Below are 25,867 nucleotides of genomic sequence, written 5' to 3' on the forward strand. Positions count from 1 at the left end.
TACATTGGATTATTTGACAGTGCTAGTCTTTAAATGATTTGATGTAGTTGAAATACAGCACCAGAACATGTTACCTGATTAGTAATATAATGGCCATTTCATGTATAAATGTGTAGGCGTTTTTCATTATTACATTAGAACTATTATCAAAGGATCACAAATGACAAAATGAGCAGAATATTATCATTGCTCAGCACAGCTGAGGTTAGATTTGCCGCTAAATGTGAACGTGCGTGAAGTCGTGTTTTGGTTCCAGCGCTTTAAACCCATGTGACCACTCTGTGGGTATACTTAATCTTAAAAAAAAAAAAAAAAAAATAGAGGAACTAGAAGTGTGACAGATAGTGAGTGTTTATGTGATGGTTGGTGGTGCCGTGTTGCAGTATCCTCTGTTTCAACACTGCAGTTCTAATAACCACCACCCCCCCTTCCCCTGATGCCATTGATACAAGCATACATGGGACTCCTCACGTATTGCATGCCGGCTGTCTACTACTACAACCACTACCACCCGATTCACCCCCCCTTTTAAGAGGGATTTGAGTATGTGTACTTAGGCTGCACAATATAAATGTATTCACTTCACAAGGCTGTAATTATTTACAGTATGTTCCCTAACATAATATCAGGTCTATTTATAGAAAAATTTTGGTGTTGTTGTAGATTAGATTTCTACAAAAAATGAGTGGGATTCTTAGTATTAGTTTATCAGCTCTCAGTTTCATCACATTTGTTTTTACAATAATTACTAAACTAAAATTGGACTCTGTGACTACCCTGTCCTTCACTATTAAAATAAATGCTTACCAATGCAGCCAATCCAACAGGACCCCTCTGAGACACAGGCACACAGCAAAACCAAAAGATGTCTGTAATTAGCATCGTTCAAAGGCTCATTTCAATAATATTCAAATTAAAGGGATGCTGTCTTACTCCCACTGGACTATGCAAACAACTGGAATGTCATTTTGAGGATTTTTGGCATAACATGACATCCAATATCTAGTCAGTGTAGTTATTATTATTATTATTATTATTATTATTATTATTATTATTATTATTATTATTGTTAGTAGTAGTAGTAGTAGTAGTAGTAGTAGTAGTAGTAGTAGTAGTAGTAGTAGTAGTAGTAGTAACATTTGTATTGGTAATCTACTAGTACTAGATACAAGTATTGACCATTTTAATTTAAAGGGACCATTACTTGCCACTGGAGTCAAGTCTCTTACACTTTTAATTGTTTACTAGAGAGCAACATTGTGTTCCTTTGCTCAGCTGTTTAAATAGTAAGGACATGTTATAGACACAACTGAACTCTGTCAATAATTTCTGTGCATGTCCTTGGAATATCTTCACCAGTCCCTGTGAACTTAATTTGTAGGGAGCAGACAGCCAAGTTTGCCTTAATTGCAGTCCTAAGAATCTCTCAAGACTAAGTACAGGAATACATTGTTTACAATATTGTCTGCAACTTCTGAAACTGATCTAGTTTGACAAAGTGAGATATTCACCATAAAGACAAGGTTTTGCAGTTTGGATGTCTGTTTTCTATTACCTGTACGATTTTTCTAAAAGCCACCAACTTCAGCCCAAAGGTTAATGGGAAACACACATAGCTATAATGAGCTGACTGTGATCTTAAGTTATTATAACATGCTTATTTCCTGCACTGCAAAGTCATTTTCTTCAGTCATATTTAACATTTCTTGAGTATGTGTTAACAGCACTGGGACACTTCTGTGAAATATAACTTTTAAAATCTGCATGCAAAGAACATCTTGCACTATTTTAGTCCAAATTATTATTTTTAGTTGTACAACAGATGGCAAGAGCTGTGGAAAAATGATTTAAAGTCCAGCATGTGGTTATATTGGTGACATATTGGATTAATATTTGAAGACATTTCTGGATTTGTTTGACTGATCAAACCTGTATCAGACAGTTGTATCTATAATGGCTTTTGATTTCACAATCACACTTATAGACTTGAGTGACCTGTGGAACTACACCTCCCTGTTTTGTAGAGACCAACTGATCTGGAGCCTTGGTTCATTTATAAACAACAGTCAAATGATGTCACGTGACCAAAGGCTGCCCTGACTAAACCCTGTGTTGTGAAATCACTCAACTGTTGCACTTGTTAATTCATTCTTTTCTTAGACCTGTGTGAGTAACCCAACCGTCATCCCTGTGTACAATAAGAGCAAGAGAACAGAATTATACGAGTGATTTGAGTGTGTCCAGGTTTTCAAATGTTGTAGTTATTACTTCTACCTTATTACTACTACTAAGACAATACTTATGTAAATAATAAATACATATCTTCACTATGAGTTGTTTGCAGAATGGATTGATTTTGCACTCTCAGATTAGGACAGGAGCCAGTGGACTTTCATAAATCATATTTAGGACAAATCCAAAAGGCAAACCACAAATTATCTTTTTTTTATAACAAGTTCCGTTTCACAATAGAAATTTTACCTAACCAATTGAATTTAACTCTGTAAGGTGATAAAATCTAATTTTCCGGCTTTGCTGTCCTTTTCCTAACTTTACCTATGTTTTGTCTTTCAGACTGTTTGCAGAGTCACATCAGTGGATGGCCTCAGAAGTGGAGGCCAGATGGAAATTGGGTCACATGACCGCCTCCAAGAAGGCGCACCAAGCCTGAATTTGGCCAATGGGGTGAAGCACTATGCTAATGATGATGAGGCGCCCATGGAAGTGGATCAGCAGAGGCAAGGCTGGGTGCCAGGGCCTGCCAAGGTCAGTGACATCCAACAGCCTCCAAACTGGACCAGTCGACCTAACACCACCGGCGAATCTATCCACCACGCGAACATAGAGGATGCATGCAATCTGGTGGCTTTCTCTGCTACAGCTAGTTCCAGGCCAGCTTCCACCTCCACCCCTGTACAGCAGAACACCAGCCAGTTATATGAGAAATTCACCCAGGAAATGGGCGAGGGGGGCCAGGTGGGACTGTCTGCTGGGGCTGCGAAGGGAAACTGCCAAGCCCCAGACGACCTGGACACTCTACAAACCGCTCTGAGCCAAGCCAAACATGGACACAAGCCCCCGAACTGCAACTGCGATGGGCCTGACTGTCCCGACTACCTGGAGTGGCTGGAGAAAAAAATCAAGTTGGCAACAAATGAAGATCAGGCTCCATGCAACAAATCCAGTGCACATACTCAGCCGATGAATGGCAGCAGTGGGTCCTCTATTTTCCCACAACAACAACAGGGAAGTAATCCACAGCAACGCCCAGGCCCAAAACCGCCCATCCCCTGCTCCCCACAGGTGCTGTCCATAGCCAAGGAGAGGAATGTAAGTCTACAGACAGCCATCGCAATTGAAGCCCTCACACAGTTATCTGGTACTGGTTCTCAGGCTACCAGCTCTCCAGGCCACTACAACAATAACCTCCACCAAAACAACCTCCAAAACCACCCCCCAAATGGGCACTTCTTCTCCCGTTCTCAGTCCGTCCCGCCTGGACTTCATGCGGCCCAGTCTATCCCAGATCAGAGGCCGCAGTCCCAAGGGCCGCCTCCTCATGCTACCCCTCTTCGGTCCTCTACCTCGCCGTTCCCGGGTCAAGGGAAACCTCCGGGATTTAACCCTCACCCTCAGCATCCCCAGCACTGGCAGCAGGGTACTGGCCATGGAGAACAGAGGAACATGTGGATGGGCGTGAAGTCTGAAGCTCATTTTGCACCTCAGAACAGCCAAGACCCCATGTCAGAGCTTAAACAACTGCTTGGTGACAATAGTGGAAAATTTAACAGCATCCCCTTTAGACTCCCAGTTCAGCAGCAGCAAAACTTGAATCAAAATGTGAATAATAATCATCCCCAAAACAACATAGCATTGGATAAGATAAAGAAAGAGCCAGATTCTAACGAGCACTACCCTATTGATCCTTATGGCATGGCTAATGGTCAGCCGCACTACCCTGGGATGCCCCTGTCTCCGAACCAAGCAGCCATCCGCCACTCCACTCAGGCAGCTCTCCAACAGCACCTTCACTACAAAAGGAACCTCTTCTCCAACCACTCTCCAGGCTTTGCAAGCTCACGTGCACCGAACACTTGCCAAAACTTGAAGAAATGGTGGCCGCAGATGGACCCGCAAGCCATGACGCATATGGCAATTAAACAAGAACATAAAGAACCTAAAAGGAGGAAAAGCATGCAAGGATCTCCTATTATAAACCCAATGGGTGGCATGCTTACACCGCCACCACCTAAGCCCAAACAAATAGTTATCAAGAAAAATAAGCAGAAAGCGTCCATGCCCCTTTTCATGCCACAAAGTCAAATATCAGTGCAAAAGCCACTGACTTTTAGCCCAGTACAAACCGGATTGCACCCAGGCACCCTCCCCTCGCTGCCCCTTCTTGGTGGCCCCCTCCCAGCTGCTATGATGCCCCCTGCACCAGCCCAATCTCAGGTACCCCAGTCCTTAGTGACCCAATCTTCTACAAATTCAGAAAACGCAGCAAATTTGACTATAAAAAGTGAAGCCCAGTGTAACACCAGCACCCCTACAACATCCACTACTCAACCATCATCACTTTCAAATCTAATCAGTATTGACCCTAAGTATGAAGAGCTTATCCGTCAATTTGAGGCTGAATTTGGGGGTTCGGAGGATCCTGGAAATCAACCAGTGGAGGAGAGTGCAAATTCTCAAACAAACCAGTCCCAAAGTCAAAATGAAAGCCAAGCATCAATGTCTACCAACCAATCCAATTCTTCAACTCACGATCAGAAGATGGATATGAAGGAGTCAGGAGACCAAAGTAAAGGAAGTGGTGATGCCCCAATGGAGGAGCAGCGTGAAAGGGCTGTGTGCACCCAGCCTATACACCAGGAAGTAGAAAGGATGCAGCAGCCAATTCCCAGCGAGGATAAGTTCTGTATGCCCTGCTCCCCTTTCCCAAAACGCATGAAGTTTGAATCATCTGGGGATATATCGGTGCTCTCCACAACATGCTACTCAGAAGACAACACCCCGACCAAGGATTTTCCAGCATCTCCATCTCTCAAAGGGTTCCTCGAGTCCCCACTGCGATACCTAGACACCCCCACAAAAAATCTGCTCGACACCCCCTCCAAAGACCTACAGGCGGAGTTCCCAACATGCACTTGTGTTGGTAAGTGGTTTGTGTGATTGTAAAATATTGTATATAGCATGGTTTTATTACATTGTACATTTTAATGACACTTCAAATCATTCCTGTAATAATTTTTCTTTTAGACTAAGATTACATTAATGTCCTCAGTGCAATCATCTACAATTTGTTTCAATTTGTCCGCATTCTTATAGGTGCACTCCGAAACCTTTCTGGTGGAGGGTCTGTCACCTGCTTGTCTCCACTGACATGTTATTGTTTTGCCTGGATTGTTCCACACTATGGGATTAAACTTATCTATATCCATGTATATCCATATCTGTATCCATCCAGGTAGTGGCACCAGGCCAAGTTACAAATCAGATTTATGGAGAGGGGATTCCAATCACAGTAAGAATGATTATCTTTGAAGGTGTTTTTGAGCAAAAGAAACTGAACAGATACAGAGGTAATACCATCCTGTGAAGCATTCCGAGCAAAGCTTTAACTTTGGATCCTCCACCAGAAAAGTTACATAGTTTACCTTTAACTAGAAAGTTCCGACCAAGAAGTTGATAAGTTTAAAGAACAGTATACCAATGCAAACATCTTGATATTGTCTTGTGCACTTTTATTAGTTTGGACTCCAACCCATACCATAAAACCAGACAAAACAGAACTAAATTCTACAGTAACCATAGTAGATAATTGCCCCTCTTTCTCTATGGATCCACTATTAAGCTATCAGCCCCCCATGGCTCGAGCTGTTCTATGGGGGCCTGAATGTGTGGGGTGTGTAGTGTACCCATCCAGACTGCCACAGTGAGAGCACAGTAAGGCACAGTAAGGCAGCGGGCCAGAACAATAGCAGAGGTGGCAGAAGGAGGCTTTGTGTAGCGGCTAGCATTGGCAGGCGAGAACAGAGCTTTTGTCAGACAAAATAGGGGATAGCTTGGGTACCCTGCACAGGTTATGAATTTGAAATAGGCAAAGGTATTCAAAAAATGATTCTTCTACAAATCAATTGGCAGGGAAGAGAATTAGACTTGGACATTTCCTATATTTACTATTCAGTTAGTTACAGTAATATTGACAGTATAACCACCAATTCAAAATAGTACATTGAATTAATTTATGCACAAAATAAAGTTCACATATTTTTACGGTACAAAATATGTTTTAATATAGTGCAATATAAGTTTTTTTAGGCAAACGTCTGTTAAAATGGGTTCTAGTGACATAATTATGGATAATAACTAGGTCTCACTGCCAGATTATAACCCAAGGTCTATTATTAATGGCGTTTAAATAGAGCATATGCATTCTACAGGCTTTCCTATTCATAAATATACAATAATTGTGTTTTTTATGATATAGTTAATTTGAGAATATAAATGCCAGTTCTATTTGTGGTTATTACAAAGTGTGTATAAAGTCGGTGGAATCAAGTTAATGGAGCTTTTAAATGACTAGTGTTAAGCAGGGGTTTGTTGCTCCAAATCTGGCTCACAGTTGGAGCAGAGCAGCTGCAGTAAACCCAGCAGACATGGGTTTATAGAAAGTGCTCTAATCACAAAACCCCACTCAACAATAAGACTGACTTCATTATTGTAGGTTTACTGTAGTACAGTAAAAGTATTCATATTAAGGACCTTTGGTGGTTTAAGAAGTACCGTATTAAAATGACTACCGGTAATTAAGACTAATATAAAGAGATGGTTAGGATTAACACAGAAAGATATGATACAAAATGAGTTTTTATTAGGGAATGAACCAAAACAGGATAAAATAAGGCCTTAACAATTTAATCAATTGCAAATCAGAAAAAAAACTTCCATAAACCAAGACTAAATACTTTCCTAGCCATGTTCATTCCCTATACTATGCTGAAATATAAAGGGAGTGTACCACCTCTGACCTCTGTACCGCAGATTGAGAACCACTGATTGTATATACTGTAACTGTGATTGGAGCAAACACAATGTTGCAGAAGAATGTTGTGACTCCTCCACTTCCTGATCCAGACCACTCCCAGTCAGTACCTCCCTTTAACTGCACTGGAATGTGACCTCATGTATCCTCAAATAACATTGTTGAACAGTATCAATGTTAAGTGGATATAGGACTGACTGATGCCTCGAGTGCAGTGGTTCTCAAAATGTGGTGTGTGGGTTTCTGCTGGTTTATTCGTGTCCTTTTAGCTTTCAGCTTTCTTTTGGGTTGGACCACATTCACACCAAGTTTAGCCCTGGTTTAGATCTGTTTTAGGTGATTATTGGTTCAATTAGGCATGGTTATTTTAAAGGTGCATCACGTAACTTTTCTACATGAGGATCCGCAGGTCAGAGGGTCAGTGCATGTCTTTGCTTTACCTTGCATCTTCCACAGCAGGCGACACTACCAAACCAAGCTGCAGATCAGATCTATGGAGAGGCGATCCCAGCTCACTGTACCGATGCATGTTTTTTAAGGGTATTTTTGAGCAATTAAAACATGTGAAATTATATTAATGCAAAATAGATAAGTTTAATGCCCTTCTATAAATACACCACAGACAAAACAATAACATCTCCATGGAAACCTCTCCACTACAAAAGTTACATAGTGCACCTTTTATCATTTCAAAAAGATACATTAACTTGAGGTTAAGAAATCTTATCTTATGCCCCAGATATTATGTGTTACAGACAAACCATTTATTGGAAAAATCACAATAAGGCGCCACTGTACACTGCTTTACCACCTGCCATTTTAAACCTAAAATTATGCAGAACTATCCATCCCAACTAGACTAAATTTTAGCACTGGACAACATCAACACAGCTGACCAGAGAGACACACCCGACTCCCCAGAGACTTACACTACATCCTGAGTCATTAGCTGCACCAAAAGGCTTTACTCAGTCTCCTCTGGCACCACACCCAGCACTTAATGCCCACGGTCTGTCTGTGCGTGTGGGAATTCTTACATGTTTGTGTGTTTCTGTGGGAATGTGAGGTTCCTGCAACCCCATACAAGAGCTTCTCATGGAGGATCAGTTACAGTTACAGTTTAGTGCACTGGAGCTGAAATTGTGGGAAGGGAAAACATTGGTGGTATACTTTTACTGTAGAAAATCACTATTAATCATTTATTTGAGATCGGATTCAAAACATTGACCACTAACTTTAGACCTGGTTTAGTTGGTCTTTAGTTTTAGCTTCATCCTAGATAAAGGTCCATTGCAGTCAGTTTAAATCTTATTATTTTAGATTATTCAGACAGTTTTCCTTTGTTTGGGAATAACTTAGCTCATAGTTAGACCTGATAAAGTCTTGATGTAGTCTTGAATTTTTCCGAATTGCAGATTTAGGCTACATTGTTTTTGTAGTCCTCTCCTCATATAATTTCACAAATTTTAGCCTTTAGCAAAGATCATGAAAATATACATGGTTTAACATTAGTTTGTGTTTTCTAAGACTACTAGAGGTACAGAAGTGACTCATTTACAGTGAACATATCTGATGAGTCTTGCTTGAATATTGTCTAAATACTCCAAAACAAATGACACACCAGATTCCAGATTACATTATTTTACAGCAACAATTTGTAAAAATGTATTGGTATGTGCACAAAATAACATTGCCTCATCCACTTTTCTTTCTATGTTTAGAGCAAATCCTGGAGAAAGATGAGGGTCCATACTACAATCATCTCGGAGCAGGTCCCACTGTGTCCTCTATTCGGACCCTGATGGAGTCCAGGTAAGACTTGAGACTGAAGGAATAATTAATCACTTATTGCAAAATTTTCCTGGGCAAATAACAACATATTCTGCAGAAGGAGCTGAAAATATTGCCAGTTTTTGCATATCACACAGTGGCCATGACAGTAGCTGATGAGAGGCCACCTGATCTGTGTTTGAATAGTTGATACACTGGTTATGGTTATTAATGAATTATGTAACAGTTCAACCCTTGACAACTGTAGCGTGATTACATGTTATATTGTGATGTTTACACAGTGTTAGTGGATGTCAAAAACGTATAGGCTGCTTTTATTTTAAAGTTACAAATAATATTGAATTGCCTCACTCTCTGCCAGAAACAACCAGACAGACAATACCTCATGCAGAGACACGCCATTTCGTTCTGCAGAAGTTTACTTCGGGTATTAAAAGAATACTGATAAGGTTACAGCATAAACAAACTTATGCTGATTTATGTAAAGAAAGTGGAATAAGTAGTATTGTTTTTGTATGTATTTAAAGTTACATTATCCAACAGAATATAGTCAAGAAGTATAAAGATGAAACTTGTATTTGTACATTTTAATATTTATAGACTGACATTCATTCAAAGTGGAAGTAAAGTCTTGCTGTTAAAACCACAGAGAAGTTAGATGTGTTCCTCTTTCTAAAAGCAGTGATTAGAAGTAAATGATATTGAAGATCCAGGTTAATACTGAGCTGATAGATTTGTGTGTATTGATCTGACTGATATGGAATGTGTAGTCCTAGGAGATTGTGGATAAGGTATGTTAGTTAAGGGGGATGTTAGCAATGATAAAGCAGTATCAATAAGTAAAACACATTACAAGACTGCAGTTAATGTAATTCACTTTTTACTATGGTTGTCATGGAGTTATAATTATTAGTTAAGCATGGTGCCACAGTATGATAATTTTAGAAGCTACAACGGCAACAGAAACCCAGACTGAAACCATAGAAAAATGCTATTTCATTGGATCAGCCTTGGACCAGCAGTAGTCCCAGTCTGTGGATGGGGGATGTTGACAGAGAATGACATAGGCTCTAAAGCCCCGACCTAACCTTTGACCTCAACTCCTGTGCCCTTGTTGTGTCCAAACCCACTCCTCTCTCACTTTCCCAGCCACCCCTGGGTCCATCCTATTGATCCGGGGCATCCTCTGTTCTGGGCTCCGCCAAATCCACTCAAGGCTGAGGTGTGTACAATAGAACTGATCAGGAGCAGTGGAGACTTGATATGGGCCGTGAGCCAGCGTTTGACATTTCCCGCTGACCTGCTCACCCTGTCTCAGTCCCAAAATAACCTTTGACCCCTTTATTCTTTCAGTGCAAATAGGTGATAAACCCAAGGAGAAATGTATCACGATTAATTCTAAGTTTAAAGGGGCACTATGTAAGTTTTTAGGTGGTGGGTCTGAAACCTTCTATTCCCCATGGAGATGTTATGGATTTGCCTGAAAATGTTCACAGAATGGCATAAAATTGACGACTCTCAGCAGCTTACACCATCAAAGTATTATTTTGAAATAAAAATACATCTAAATAAATAAATGAATGATATATAAGTTTATACTATATCGTGGAACATTCTAGGCAAAGAAATACAATTTTCCTGAGACCAAATTGGTGACTGAACCTCTACAAAACTTAGTGCACATTTAATCTCACACATTGAATGCATTTTTATTAGTAAGTTTCTGGTGTTGGTGTGATGTTGAATTATGAGGTGTGATTTGCAGATTTTGGTCCTAAAACAATTAATTTGGTGAAATTGATCTCTCCACAGATATCGTAGGTTATATTAAAGCCACATATGTTTCCTAAAGACATTGAGCAGCAGTTGGCAAAAGTTGTCGTTGTTGTGTGAATTTCCTCAAAGCCATGCAAATACGGCCCAACACTTAACTGTGGCCGGTCTGTGTGTATAGATACATTATATCACACACGTCATTTAAATATAAGTGGGGCTAAGGACTTATATTCAAATGCTTCATCTGCAGTACATTACTCACCACCTTGTTCTCTTTCATACACCCAAAGTTGAGAAAGTTAAAGTGCAACATTGTAAATCTCTAATGTTTTTCTTTTGTTTTTTTCAGGTTTGGACAGACGGGGGAAGCTATTCGTATTGAAAAGGCGGTGTACACGGGCAGAGAAGGAAAGAGCTCAAGAGGATGCCCTATTGCTAAATGGGTAAATCCTTATAGATAGAAGTTAAAGTGCATCTCTCATTTTATACACTATACACATTTATATAGGTAAATTAAATAAAGATAAACAAACTGTAATGCAAATGATATTTTTAGGGATGTAAATTGAGAATTGTTTCAGTCAGGGAACACTGCTGACAGTAGTGGCAGCTAAGAGCATATTTATGCCACAGGAGTAAAGGTGTCCAATAACGAGGTGCCACCCGGTTCAGTGTGACACCCAGTGGGAGGTCTGGCAGTTTAACGACCTGTCACCCTAAATCCTGTTTCACCTTTGTTATCATGAATGACAAATATCAGACCTATGTGTCAGACTATAATGCCATGTCCCTAAAGTAGTTATAGCATCATTACAATGTAAAGTAGTGTTGAATAAATTACACAGTTAGGTGCAAGGCACTGCTTCTGAAACAGCTTTTTCAGATCAAGTACTACCATACTGTATTTAGTTTTAAGTACCACTAGGACAGGATTTAGACTCAATATGGAATATACCAGGTCTAAAACAGAAGCTAAAATAGGAGCTACATATTCACATCACTGCTCCAAATTTAAAGCTTAAAATTAGCATAATAGTAGATACTACAGCAAAAAAGTATCACCAAAAAGCCCACATACCACAATCAACCTCTGGTCTAAGGCACAATGATGTGTTAGTACCAGGAAAAAATCAAAGTATAAATATTTATGAATGAATGTATTGTATCCCAGGTGATCCGTCGGGGCAGTGAGAAGGAGAAACTGCTGTGTCTGGTTCGGCAGCGCCCAGGACATCACTGTGACAATGCTGTCATCATCATCCTCATCCTAGCCTGGGAGGGAGTGCCCAGCCTAATGGCTGACAAACTGTATCAAGAGATCTCAGACACACTCACCAAATACGGCAACCCCACCAGCAGACGCTGCGGCCTCAACGATGAGTAAGTGCAGGACTACTGCTCTCATATGCAATAAAACATGCTAACCGAAGAAACATACTTATCAAAGATATTTAAAATAGGTCTAGATTTCATTCTGACATGACACAGACATAGGATAATTTTCTTATAGTGTTATACATTATTTCACTCTCAGGTCCTTTGCATGTATATTAACTGCCTAAACCAAACTGAAAATGGCAGGCAAAATATCAACAAAACCAGAAAATAAACCAGGACTACAAAGAGATCAAGACCCACAACTGTAGTTCTTTTTATTCTTTGTTTCTGGGACCAAATACATTAATCCTATGAAAGTTCATTTGTTCAGATTTAGCTATTGCATAATACAATATTTTGTCATATTTATCATTCAGTCAACCCTCACAGAATTTAATACAATAATCTGATGGAAAGTCTGTTTTATTGTTTCAAATAGGTTTACAATGTATGTGCGTTAACAACCCCAAATCAAAATTACAAAAAAATCCTCTCAATACATATACTTGTGTCTCCCCCTACAGTCGTACTTGTGCATGTCAAGGCAAAGACCCAGATAAGTGTGGAGCTTCCTTTTCCTTTGGCTGCTCCTGGAGTATGTACTTTAACGGCTGTAAGTACGCTCGGAGTAAAGTCCCTCGCAAGTTCAGGCTCCAAGGAGATCACCCTGCAGAGGTATGGCTGCATGATTAAAATTAAAGAATGTGACTGATTTTTTTATATTAAGTTTGTGTGTTTTTTATTTGTCTCATTTTGACTATACTTTCAGGAGGATAATCTCAGGGATAATTTCCAGAATTTGGCGACTGAAGTGGCTCCATTGTACAAGCGCTTGGCACCTCAAGCCTATAGTAACCAGGTTAGTGGTGAAGCATTTACTCTTATGCCATAATATTGTTAAACATAATCCAAACCACAGTACAAATAGTACACTAGGTGCTTCTCATCATTGTTCAGATTAGTGATTGTATCAAAGTATAAAAATTGTATAATATGGGCAATATTTTTCTTTGAGTATTTATGGCATTTTGGGTTTCCTTTCAGTGTCTGACTGAGTCCAAGGCTCCGGATTGCAGACTGGGATTGAAGGAAGGCCGGCCATTCTCTGGAGTGACTGCATGCATGGACTTCTGCGCTCATGCCCATAAGGACCAGCACAACCTCTACAATGGCTGTACTGTGGTAGGTGCACCAATGCTCTCAATCAAGAACAAAATAAGGCACTATTTTAGCTTGGCTCACCAGGCTCTTATGCTCCTCTTTGAAGGTGTGTACGTTGACCAAGGAGGACAACAGAAAGGTGGGGGAGATCCCAGAGGACGAACAGTTGCATGTTTTACCTTTGTACAAGATCTCCCTCACTGATGAGTTCGGCAGTGAAGAGGCTCAGCGAGCTAAAATGAAGACGGGAGCCCTCCAGGTGCTTCAGGCATTTCGACGTGAGGTGCGGAAACTGCCTGAACCAGCCAAGTCCTGCCGTCAGCGCCGCCTTGAGGCCAAGAAGGCAGCCTCTGAGAAGAAGAAGAACAAACTTCTGCAGCAGACAGGGGAGACCCCAGAGAAGGCTGTGGTGAAGACTGAGCTCAGGGTCGCCAGCTCCCCACAACCCCAGGGAAATAAAGGTGAAGCCACTAATCAGGGAATATCCAGCCAATACTTAATATAATATAATACTCGATATTTGTTATTATTTGTTTGTTTATTTATCATCAACAGCTGTCATTAAGCAAGAGGTAAAGCCCATCATCAAGAAGGAGCCTTTTAACGGATCATTGGATGGATACCCTGTGCAGTCTGCAGAAGCGTTTTACCCACACACAGCATACTATGCAAGAGGGGGCCTCCCTTCAACGGGCCAGCCCTCTGCCCCCGACCCGGTCAACGGATACCACCCCAATCTGCCAATGCACTACGGCTACTACAACTGTCCACCCAATGCACTTTTCCGTCCCAAGATCAGGACCTATGAGGGGCGAAAGGCTGCTCAAGTGGACAACAAGCCTGACGTCCAGAGTCTCCAGGCCTGCCTCAGTCACCCTGAGCAGTCAAACGTCCCCAACAACAGCGCTTACACCCCAAACACGGAGTACCAGTCCCGGCCCTCATCAGTGTCCTCTGAGCACAGAGCCACTCCCCTTATCAAACAGGAGCCTATGGATGTCCCAGTCCATGACGGGGTAATGTCGAGCCCTGCTGGAGGTAACACCCCCAGCACTACCCCACAGCCCAGTGCATGGCCTGGACACAAGCTCAATGGAAATATTGTGGCCCCAAATCTAAACTCTAAACAAAGTCTAGAAGCCTCAATGTTGAGCCAAGACCACAAGCAATTTCACCAGCACCCTCAGCAGCGGGCCTCTCCGTTCCCCCAGCAGTGGTACCCAGGCTCCAACACCCCCATGGGCTCCCCGGCCCCCTCTCCCCTGCATGTCCCACCACCTCCCGTGCCCTCGCCCCAACTTACCTCAATGCATCACCACAACATGCACTCAGCCTCTCCCCGGCCCACCACTCCACGCCCCACCACCCCACGCCCTACCACCCCTCACCCAGGAACACCTCAGCCTGCCATGGCAAACTCAGGCCCTGTACCATCACAGCCAGGCACTCCCACCCCTGGCCCCCCCAGACCCTGGTCCAGACCGTCCCCCAGTCCACAGCCCAACCCTTGGGCCATGGCTCCAGGAGGCTACAGTCCAGTCATCAAGCACAACAATCCCAGCGGGGCCTACCCCGACAAGATGTGGACTGAGACTGGGGAGAGGTCCTCCACACCCCTGGGCCTACAGGAGAAGGCCTGGAAGTCCTGTGGGGGTTCAGTGGCCAGCGCGACCCCCTCCCCTGCCCCAGAGGGTCGGTTGTTTCCTGATGCACTACAGCAGACAGAGCAAGCTTGTTGGGGCCGCGGCCAAGAGAGCGACGTGGAGAGCTGCAAAGAGCGTGAGGAGGAGGACGACGAGGTGTGGTCCGACAGCGAGCACAACTTCCTGGATCCGAACATCGGAGGGGTGGCTGTGGCACCTGCTCATGGCTCCATCCTCATCGAATGTGCTCGGCGAGAGCTGCACGCCACCACGCCCCTGAAAAAGCCCGACCGTACCCATCCCACGCGCATCTCCCTGGTCTTCTACCAGCACAAGAACCTGAACCAGCCCATGCATGGCCTGGCTGTGTGGGAAGCCAAGATGAAGCTGCTGGCTGAGCGAGCACTGCAGCGGCAACAGGAGGCCGCGCTGCTGGGACTGTCCCAGGACGACATTAAGGCCCTTGGAAAAAAGCGAAAGTGGGGGTCCACGATGCCAGGGGCCAGTCCGGGGCCCGGGCAGAGTAAAGACAAGAAAGAGGGCCCCGTGACGCGGTTAGCGCCTACATTCCACACCACTTCCATGGTGCAGGTGTCTCCGTATGCCTTCACGCAGCTCACAGGGCCCTACAGCCGCTTTGTCTAGAGACACCTTCACGGCCCCTCTGCGGGGGGACCTTTTATTGTTTTACCTCATGTCAGGCAGTGGCTTCTGCCTTTGGTGCTCTTCCTCTCTCTTCCCTCTGAGAGGAACTCCATTGCTTTTTCTTGTTTATAGAATTTTAATGATTCTAATTATTGCTATTATTATCAATATTATGATTGCTATTGTTACGGTCATTGTTGTTATTACAGCTATTATTATTATAATGAAGACCTGTTTGTTTTATTATTGCTGTTTTCATTAATGTTATTAATGATGTGATTTCTTTAGTTTATATATTTTTTTATCAATCAGTCTGACCAATCAATCTCAGACAATTGTTATTTCCTTGTTTGGAAAATATGTGCGCTCTTTTAGGGTTATTTTTATTATTTTGATGTCAAATTTATGGCTGTACTCTGAGGAGGAACATTCATCTGCCTGGCAGGACACGTGTCTCAAATAATTACTGTTGGACGAATAGCAAAACTATTATTATTAAGAATTTGCCAAACTGGCATCATGTCTTTATATTTTAAAACAGATCACATTTTAGCTACCAGCATCATCATCTTTCTGGAGAATTTTAATCATGACAACTGTTTTTAACTGTATGGTTTATAGTATAGTATGGTGTTTTGGACTGTTTGTTTTTGCCTCACAGTGAAGCGTTCCTCCTCCACTCTCCAACTCTCACTGGTGCTCCACTTCCAGCTCTGATTAATTTCTCATTCCACTGCTTCTTGGCACTTGATGCTGTACTTTGGTGCTCAACACAAATCTGGTTCAAGTGTTTTAAATGTCTCTTTACAGTAGAAGAAATACCAGAACAAGATGTTCCAACATGCATCTTATACTTCTATTTTCTGGTATTCACTCTATTGAAAGACATTGTTTTAAAGTGCTATATGTCCAATAGGTGCTTTTATCACAGAGGTGAAACAGGCGGCTCTGTATTTCTTCCTATTCAAGTCCTTGTGAGCACTTGCTAGTGTGAACTCTAGAGGGCAGCAACGCCTTTTCAAAGTGTGCTGTACAGACAAACCATGCACTTGCTTCCACCCAAGCCCCTCCACAAGCCGTAAACCTTGCTGCATTTACACCTGTTTACCAGCAGAGGGGGTGGCACCTGTTAAATCCTATTCAGAAAGTGAAGTGTGCAGTGCTGGTGTTGCTCCTACACACTATGGTGCTCTCCTGGCACACTTGATCTCTGCGTGGTGCTGTCATCCTAACACAGAGTCTGCCAATCAGAAAAGCTAACCTATAGATCCTCTTAAGGGGAAACCAACATGGCTGCAAGCGCATTTGAGTGCAAACAAGGATCCCTGCATTAAATAATACTTTTAATATGGATTGAAAACAACCAGACATTTTGTTATTCGAAAATGTGTTTATATTTTTGCACATGTGTAAAAATATAATGACAGTTATAATTGTCACTATAATGCACTTGCAGCTTGTTCATCTATAGGTCTGTTTGTGTGCTCTACTCTGACCTTGTGATGCTCTATGTAAGAACAGCTGTGATAATATGTACTAAGGGAAATTTACTGTATTTTATGAAAGTTGGCGCCAAAAGGCAGTGAATCAATGAATCTCTCCTTGTGTGTTTGTGTGTTTGTGTGTGAATGTACAAAGAGCCAAAGAGAGAGCCTATTTGTAAAATCTGGTTAAGGGTCACAGTATTTTCTCATTTTCATTTTAAGACCTATGTAGCACTGTGCTAAAATCTTGCAAGTTGTCAAGAAGGGCATGTGAAATGTACAATACCCCTTAAAAATTCTAATTAGGGCTGGACAAAATTTGAGTTGCTGCAATTATCAAATCTGAAAAGGCTGCAGTTATTTAGATAGTAAAATATCCTCTACAAATAATAAAATACCCTGTATTTTTTATGTTACATATTAATGCTTTTTGAGTTGTTAATAATGTGCAATTTGAACAGAGTCTTTCTTTATAAACATATATTGCAAATCTAATTGCAATACTTGTAATTGGACTTTTCACCAAAACCTTGCAGTCCTAAATTACATTATCATTGGGTTAATCTTGTGCTACTTTTTCCTAAAATCTTAATATCTCACATTTTGCACAGTGCAGTGTAAATTCTTAAAAGTGAAAATGATTAAATTGACCCTTAGCTGTTGAGTGGTTGTTCGGATCATGCCCTTGGTCCAGTCCGAGGCCTTTGGGGTTTCCAGCTCTCTACCTCACGCTGTAGAGACACTGGTCACAATCACAGCATGCTACTGAGGGCAAGGTAATGTTCTTTCAGTCATGTCCTCCCAATCTCCACACTCATTTTAAACTTTTTTTTTTTACTATTTATTATGACATGGTGATGAAAATGATTGTCTTGTTTTGTTTTTATTTAGTTTTTTTCATTTTTATACAGCTAATACAAATTGTACATAGAAAAGATTTATAAAAGCACTTTTAATCTTGATTTTAATGAAAAATGAAAGAGCCGATATTTGACAACTTGAAGCCTAGTTTTTGTTTTGTTATTCCTGCTATTATTTTCTCAAGAGAGAGATACAAATGTAAATATTAAAATATTTAGGTAAGATTATTTAACTGGTGATGGTAGTAACTAAACCATGAATGACTAGGGGATATTGGCAGCCGTCAACCACACTTGGTACCAGTGCGTTGTATCCATTATTATATATACACTGATGTTCTGTTTCATATTGCCTGCCCTGTCAGCATGACCACGCCCCCTCACTGTCCCAAAACAAATAGTTTACCCAACTTATTTCACATTAAAAGTCATCTTTTATGCTTTCCACTTTTTTTAATAGTGATTTTTGGTTTTGTACAATGTCTCAAATATGTACCTCTCAAAACACATGACCTTTGTAAAGTTCAGGAAAAGACGTGACTATGTATGGGAACACTATTTTATGACTTACAAGAGACTGGTGCTTTTTTGTCCACTTTGGGCCTAGCTATGGTTGGCTAATCTTGATAAAATTGCCAGTAAATATGAAGTGTACCAGTAGATTTGAATTGGCCATTAGGATGGAAAATGTTCATGGTCACTCTCTAGAAAAGTGCAAAGATCAAGTTGCAAATAGACAAATTCTATCTTAAGCATAATAGATGACCTTTAACACCATGTCCCATTATCTAAATATGAATTTTAAAAACATGTTCTGCCATTAACTGTTAACTTATTCAAGCTGATTTTTGCATCCCTTTCAGACAATGTGCCACTTGTTTTATTATCTGCACTTAATTAATCAGAAATTGCAGTAATTGGACCCTTTCCAATCATGCATCTGGAACTAATTGATATTCAGTGAAGCCTGTTTTTACCCACAATGCATCAGTATACTTCACATACAAAATCATGGGTGCTAATATTACTGAAGAGGACATCTCAAGTTTCAAATATTGTTCTTATGTAGGAGGTCTGGTGCTACACAACGCTACATTTTAAATTTCACTGTGTATATTTGAAAAAAGTTAGGAATAAAAAAAATATCACAAATATTTTTCTGAGCGCTGAGAATGTCAAAATTATACTTTTTGGACAGCTTTCTATACAGGAAGCTATGCCATGGTGCTGACTTTGTAAAAACTTTAAAAAAAAAATTTGTTACAACGCTACAAATCATCTTACACCTTCTGTTTGCATTTAGGGGGGTATCAGTAGAAACATACTGTACTTGAAGACATTTAAACTAGGAAAAATACATATATGAAGACTGTTATGTTGTGGACGGCTCTAGAAACCTCCCTGTTCTATACATTGTACCGCTTTCCGATTGCTATTTCCAATATCACATTAATGGTATACTGCCTCCCCAATCTGTTTCCATAGATATGCACTTGTACATTTTGCCTTTTTCACTCACTTTCACTGATTATTTTTGCATCTTAGAAATCTTTAAACTCTAAATCTGACTTGAGACCCATAAAAAGTGGTGAACGTAAACAACTGGCAGCTACACTTGTTTTTAAGTTTTAGGGTTTGTTTTTTCATGTCAAGGATGCAGTATGTAAAAAGTGGTTCTGTTCAGTCTCTCTCTTTGTAGCTGTATGGTGTAACATGTGAATACATAGTGTATGTGGTTAAAAGACCACAATATTGTTTTATGTTGCGAGATCAATAAAAATGTTGAAGTGAAAACTGCTCTTGTGATGTTTTTACAATAGACCTATGTATTCTTACAAATAGGAAAATGCGATCAGTAATCAAGAGTATAAACAAGTTACATCAATATGTAACTTTTCTGGTGAAGGATCTGCCACCTGTTTGTCTATGAATCCAGAATATGGCTTTAAACCCATCTCTTTAGTATTAATTATATTATGGATATTAGTGCAAGTTATTGCTTATTGTAAACAGGTTTGCCTTTTCACAGATCTGACCTGTAACTTTGCCAGGTGGCACCACATGCTTGTTTCCATGGAGATAGATAACTTCATTGTCACACTACAGAATTTTCCAGGAAAAGAGGCGAGCAGGTGGCGGACTTTTCACAGTCACAGCACACCAATATGAACTAGTGAATTCAGTTATTCAACTTTACAGGACCCAGAGTCATATAAATTCACATTTAAAGTCCAACTACACCACATTTACAGATGAAACCAGAAGTTTATATACACTATATAAAAAGGCACATAAGCCTTTTTTCTCACTGTCCAACATGAAATCAGACTATTTTTCCTGTTTTAGGTCAATTATTATTACCAAAATTACTTCTTTTGCTAAATGCAAGAATAATGAGAGATATTTTTAGAAATTTTTCATGACTTTTTTCAAAGTCAGACGTTTATATACATTTCAAAAATATTTGGTGCCATTAATTCATGCACTTTAAACTGCATGAATTGGGTCAAGCTTTTGGATACTCTTCCACAAGCTTCTCACAGTAGTTGACAGAACTGGACGGCCTATAACTGAGCCAAGTTTGTAGGCCTTCTTGCTCGTACATGCCTTTTCAGGTCTGGCCATACATTTTCAATAGGATTGAGATCGGGGCTTTGTGATGGTCACTCCAAAACACTGGACGACCCATTTGAGCCCAAGCTTTAACTTCCTGCCTGATGTCTTGAGATGTTGCTTCAGTATTTCCACTTAATGTTGTTTTCTCATGATGCTATCTATTTTGTGAAGTGCACCAGTCCTTCCTGCAGCAAAACGACCCCATTTTTTTATGTTTATTATGGAGTAATGGCCTCTTCCGGGCAGAGTGGCCTTTCAGCCCATGTCTGTATAGTACTCATTTCACTGTGGATAATGACACAATACTAGCTTCAGCCAGCATCCTCACAAGGTCTTTTGCTTTTGTTCTAGGGTTGATATGCACATTTTGGACCAGAGCATGCTCATCTCTGGGACACAGAACCTGTTTCCTTCCTCAGCGGTATGATGACTGGACATTCCCAAGGTGTTTATACTGGCATATAATTGTTTGAACAGACCTTCATGGCACCTTCAGTCATCTGATCACTCATTATGGCAGTAAAGAGCAAAGAGAGTAGTGTCCAAACAGGAGTAGGAGAGGATCGGAGGAAGACCCACAGTACTGGGACAGGCAGACTAATTTTTGAAGCTCATCTTGTTCAATTTTATGTTGTATGTGATAAATATGCACACAGACAAAGGTGTTGTGCTGGCATGAGCTCTGGCATTTGACCCAAACAGCACTGATAAAACCATAAGATCACAGGAGTTCACACAATTACAGACATTTATACAGAAAACTAGTAGTAATCAGTGTTAGATTAAACTCAGACTTAAGAATTCATATTCAACTCACACCTCACTTTCAAATCTCAAGATAACTCACTACAAGTCTGTTGCTTTCAAATGTGAGGCATATAAAATGTATATATTCTTAATAAAATACTTATTTGATTAATGAAAACTTTGGTCAACCAAGACACCATCGACTAATCAATCGACTAAATGACTAAAGTAGTACAGCTCTAAAATATACATGATTTTATCATTTACAACCAGGTGTTGGGCCCTATCACACCAGCATAACAACATGAATTCTCACCATTTTGTGAAATCAAAAATACTGCAAAAATCCATCTTGCTGTGCAAGGTTAACACAGGTAAATTTTCTTTATTGGCACTATCTTCTAATACATAACCACACCTTTAGTATCTGACCAGCTTTATGAAGTCAAACATTCTGAATGATAAAGTTAATGTGACATAAACAGACAAACATTACATGTGAGTTTACCATTTTAGAAAATTAATTCACGTGAATTAGCTTAATTTAGCTTCCACAGTTCTCCTTCATTATTTTTTAGTTCTTATGATTATATTATGGCCTAAAAAATATATATATATATATATTTGCTTTCCAATACAATAATAATTGTAAACTTTTTTCTTTTTGCAGACTCAGCAGAAAAGGAGGAGGTTGAACCACTTGATTCTAAAACAGGGTGACGCGTGAGCCATTTGAGTGATTGGGTGAACAAGCATTTGGCTTTAGTTTATTTTGACAGGAGTAAAATATAAGTGTGAACAGTGAATATATAGTAAACTGCCTCATTGACTTTGAGTGATGTCACTGAAATAAGCCTTTAAGATGACATTGCACTCCTTAAATCAATTGTGTACGTTTTTAATAGTTTAGGAGCATTTAGGAGTTGTCTTATCAAGTCTTTCATTCTTTGTGTTCTTAAAAATCTATTTAAACAAGCATTATGAGAAGTATAGTAAGCCAATAATCAGATTTAAGTTAGCTTAACCACAGTAATCTTCTTTAAAAATATATGCAGGATACTGATCTTTCAGTAGCAACAAATTACAGAAATCTAAAAAAAAAAAAAAAGAGCAGAAATCGTAATATAGGCCCCAATTCCTATGATGCTGTATTTGTTTGTTGTTGCTACAAATGTTAGTAATGTTATTTCCTTATACCCACGTTCCAGTTGTGTAGATAGATTTGATTAGGCTTTGATAAACACAGGGACTTTATGTTTTTTGGTTTTTTTTAACTGTGTGATTGTTTTAATTTGCTTTAAGGAATACTTTGATTAATGTGATCTGAAGATGCACATTTCCTTTTCTTAATATAAAAATTATAGTAAATATGAGCAGCAATTGTATTTTTATACATTTTAGAAGATCTTATGATGTGGTAGCACAGCCAGACTAAAGTGGATGGTTGATGGTTCAATTCCTGTTCACATTATTTGGCAAGGCACAACAGCCACATTAATGTCCTGAATGTGTAATCATGGTATGTCTGACAGTGAACTGAGTCTCTTAAAAATCATTATTACTACTAGTACAATTCTTTGACATCTAGGCTACAATTGCACATACAAAATTCATCAATATTTACATCTGCAAAATCCACTTTGGGCCCATAAAAAGTTGCGACATCAAGAAAAAAAATTGCCTTTATGGATATAACAAAATAAAGGTTTAGCAAATAAGTAATACATTTCAATTAAGTGCACTCGTTAAAATGCGTCCTTCCACGAGAGAGTGATTGCTTCCATGGTTTATGACATTAAAGCAGACGTTTTGAGAGACTTGACTTCCAGTTTCGCAAGCGTCCCAAAACCAGACTTGGACTTTGCCTTGGACTTTACGAGTATCTTCTGTGAACTGTGCAGTGACACTGGCCGGAGCGGAGATAGCTTTAACCCCTAAAAAACAAAAAACACAAATATTTTCTCTTAGCTAAGAATTGCCAAATCTCAAAAGCAGAAGGCACAGTTAAAATAAACAAAAATATATATGAACTGGTGTTACTTTTTCTATCAATTGTAGCATCTCAGTCAACTTAGATCATAACAATGCTTCAGTTTGTTGACAAAGTTTATGACATGACCAGGTAGAAATCCTCACTATTGTGATCTATATGTATTATTTGCTTTGCTCTTTTTAGATAAATATCAACAAAACAATGTCTTGTCAAATCTAAAAATAAATCTATAATATAATATAATAATATAATAATCTATAATCTCCAAGTCGTTCATTTTGTCATTGGAAAGCTAGTGTAAACTATAGTACTTTGACAGCCTCTAGAGGTGACATGGAGAATTGCAGCTTCGTCAAGACTAACAGTCCAGTTTTAATTACACATTTTTGTCTTTTCAATTTTTTTTTGTAACAATGTGGGTTGTGTAATATTATGCTTCATTGTTGTATTTTTGTTGTTTATGCTACATTTGACATGATTCACATTTACTTTGCCTAAAAAATAAATAAATAAATATTGAGTCTTTAGTGTTTGTTGCCCACCTCGATGCTTCTCAATTTCAGCCAAACTGACCGACAGCATCCAAAGTCGTGGCGTTATCAGCGTGTTTAATCCACAAAAAGCAGAGACAACCCGCCATGGAGAGAAGTCAGAGGAGCAAGGCATCATGGGAAATTTAGGCAATGTGAGTGTAACTTGCTTTGGATTCAACTGTACGTCTGTGGAAGGTGGAACAGGTCAATTAACTTATCCTGCAAAATGTATTTAAAGTGCAGATAACAGGTTTGAATACTTTATTAATTATGTCTTGGTTTGTGGGATAGTACCTGTGGTAAATATTTATCAGAGTTTTACATCAGTGAAGTAGCAGTTTGTAGTTTTCTCAGCAACTTTTTTCACAAAAATACAGGAACTAGCACAAAAACTAAATAGACCTACGTTTACCAATGTCATAAACACTGAAAAATTCCACCCACAATGCAGGGACAAGGAAGGTGTTTTCTGGCTGTTTAGTAAAATAGTATAGTAAAATAGTATAGTATAGTATAGTATAGTATAGTATAGTATAGTATAGTATAGTATAGTATAGTATAGTATAGTATAGTATAGTATAGTATAGTATAGTATAGTATAGTATAGTATAGTATAGTATAGTATAGTATAGTATAGTATAGTTGATCCTTATGGTTGCCAGGTAACAGTTATAGAATTACCTCCATATCAACTCAAACCGGGAAGCTAAACTATAACATTTTAAAAACAAAAAAAGATAGGCATGTTTTTTTTTTGTAAAATCTTAAATATAATTACGTTAACTATATTTTACCTGTCATACATTAACAATTAGCATTACGAGACTAAAATAAATCAAACATACCCTCACTTTTACTTTGAGATACAGTTGTAGTGCCTCCATGTGTCTTGTTCTTGGACAGTAAAGTCAGGACGCTCTCCCAGACGAGGGACTGGTTTCGGGACATAGCGGAAAGACCGATGTCCACCTCAACCCCTCCACTCAGACCTCTGTAGACCAAAACTGAGGCCCGCACCCCAAATGGTCCTTTCTTTAACTCATCGATGGGCTGAAGAGTTCGTATAGACTGCCGTACTCGAACAAGACCTAGGAGAGAACTTGTTGATATGGTACACTTACTTAATTGTAAGAATTTCACAAATACTGAAATACTGTGAGCTTGGTGGATGATGATATACCCGAAATGTATAAAAGTATATCTGGAGGTTTGCTGTATTCCTCTAGAGTGCCCATGAATTGGCATTTCTGGTGTACTAATTAATTTACATTTACTGATATATGAGTATAATGGCAATATGTTGGAGTACGCTGATCATCCTCAAGTCCACAAGTAGAAATTAAACAAGTAAGATTCTATGTAAAACTGAAATGCTCATTGCTATGGTTAGAAAGCAGATTGTTGGAAAACTATTAGCTGTTTATTTCTTGCTCTTGTTAACTAGTTTAAGGTTGTTTTAAGCTTATAGATCTGAATGTTTCCGCAGCTATGCATCTGTATCCCACAATTCTTTGCAGTTTGACGACACATTACCAAACAATATTGAGCCAGATAATGTTAAGATAATAGATTGTTACAGATCATTTTACCTGCAGGGTTGAGTTTGAAGTTTTTGTCAGACAGGAGCATCAGCAGCAGTTTGAAGAACATAGTCTCAGGGAAGCATAGGGGTATGTCTCTGTATTCACTGTCAGGATAGTCCCAGCCATAGCCAGCCACAGAGCAGAACCTCCTCAACAAGGGAGTGTCTAGCCTAGAAAAAACATCATGGGCTTTAGCAAACACACACAGAGCTCTAAAGGACTTGAAGTTGAACAAATCAAACATAAAACAGGACTAGTGTTGTCACGATACTGAAATTTCAAACTTGATTTTAATACTAAGGAATTCACTCAGGACTAAATATCGATTTCAATACCACAATGAAAATAACAAATGCTACTTTTTAGTAATAGAATGTAGCCTAATTTCATATACAATATAATAATACTTTCTTTATCTTAGCATGAGGTCTTCTATTTGTTCTGGTAAAGCTTAAAATCATACCAAGCCTGTTCAGGAAAGCTCAAATTTGTTAATATTTATAAATGTCCTGTTAATGTTATTTTAGACAGTACTGATACTTGTGCAAACTTCAATATTAGTTTTAGTAAAGATCATTATCCAATTTTCAATACTTTTGACAACCCT

At 39.5% G+C, this 25,867-nt stretch overlaps 2 protein-coding genes across 5 annotated transcripts in view; one reads left to right on the forward strand and one right to left on the reverse strand.

Moving 5' to 3' along the window:
• Positions 1 to 19,582, forward strand: part of tet3 (tet methylcytosine dioxygenase 3) — a 43,041-nt gene extending 23,459 nt beyond the window's left edge. For all 3 annotated transcript variants that reach the window (XM_055224152.1, XM_055224151.1, XM_033972225.2), the window contains 10 exons: positions 2,575 to 3,696; positions 3,727 to 5,161; positions 8,773 to 8,863; positions 10,968 to 11,061; positions 11,790 to 11,998; positions 12,520 to 12,670; positions 12,765 to 12,854; positions 13,040 to 13,177; positions 13,263 to 13,617; positions 13,712 to 19,582. In XM_055224152.1, coding sequence (XP_055080127.1) covers positions 2,623 to 3,696; positions 3,727 to 5,161; positions 8,773 to 8,863; positions 10,968 to 11,061; positions 11,790 to 11,998; positions 12,520 to 12,670; positions 12,765 to 12,854; positions 13,040 to 13,177; positions 13,263 to 13,617; positions 13,712 to 15,444 — 5,370 coding nt within the window. In that variant the 5' untranslated portion in view covers positions 2,575 to 2,622 and the 3' untranslated portion in view covers positions 15,445 to 19,582. The remainder of the gene's footprint in view (positions 1 to 2,574; positions 3,697 to 3,726; positions 5,162 to 8,772; positions 8,864 to 10,967; positions 11,062 to 11,789; positions 11,999 to 12,519; positions 12,671 to 12,764; positions 12,855 to 13,039; positions 13,178 to 13,262; positions 13,618 to 13,711) is intronic.
• Positions 1 to 25,867, reverse strand: part of si:ch211-12e13.1 (uncharacterized) — a 28,681-nt gene that overhangs the window by 2,052 nt on the left and 762 nt on the right. Inside the window, exons 2-5 of one of the 2 annotated variants that reach the window (XM_033972538.2) lie at positions 25,267 to 25,430; positions 24,523 to 24,765; positions 23,687 to 23,863; positions 21,499 to 23,085 (exon numbers count right to left, since the gene is read on the reverse strand). In XM_033972538.2, the coding sequence (XP_033828429.2) occupies positions 22,880 to 23,085; positions 23,687 to 23,863; positions 24,523 to 24,765; positions 25,267 to 25,430 (790 nt within the window). In that variant the 3' untranslated portion in view covers positions 21,499 to 22,879. Of the gene's footprint in view, positions 1 to 21,498; positions 23,086 to 23,686; positions 23,864 to 24,522; positions 24,766 to 25,266; positions 25,431 to 25,867 lie in introns of those variants that run through there. The other variant, XM_055224155.1, reaches the window with a different exon arrangement.

The sequence above is a fragment of the Periophthalmus magnuspinnatus genome, chromosome 9 (genome assembly GCF_009829125.3).
Source record: "Periophthalmus magnuspinnatus isolate fPerMag1 chromosome 9, fPerMag1.2.pri, whole genome shotgun sequence".
Classification (NCBI taxonomy): Eukaryota; Metazoa; Chordata; class Actinopteri; order Gobiiformes; family Gobiidae; genus Periophthalmus; species Periophthalmus magnuspinnatus.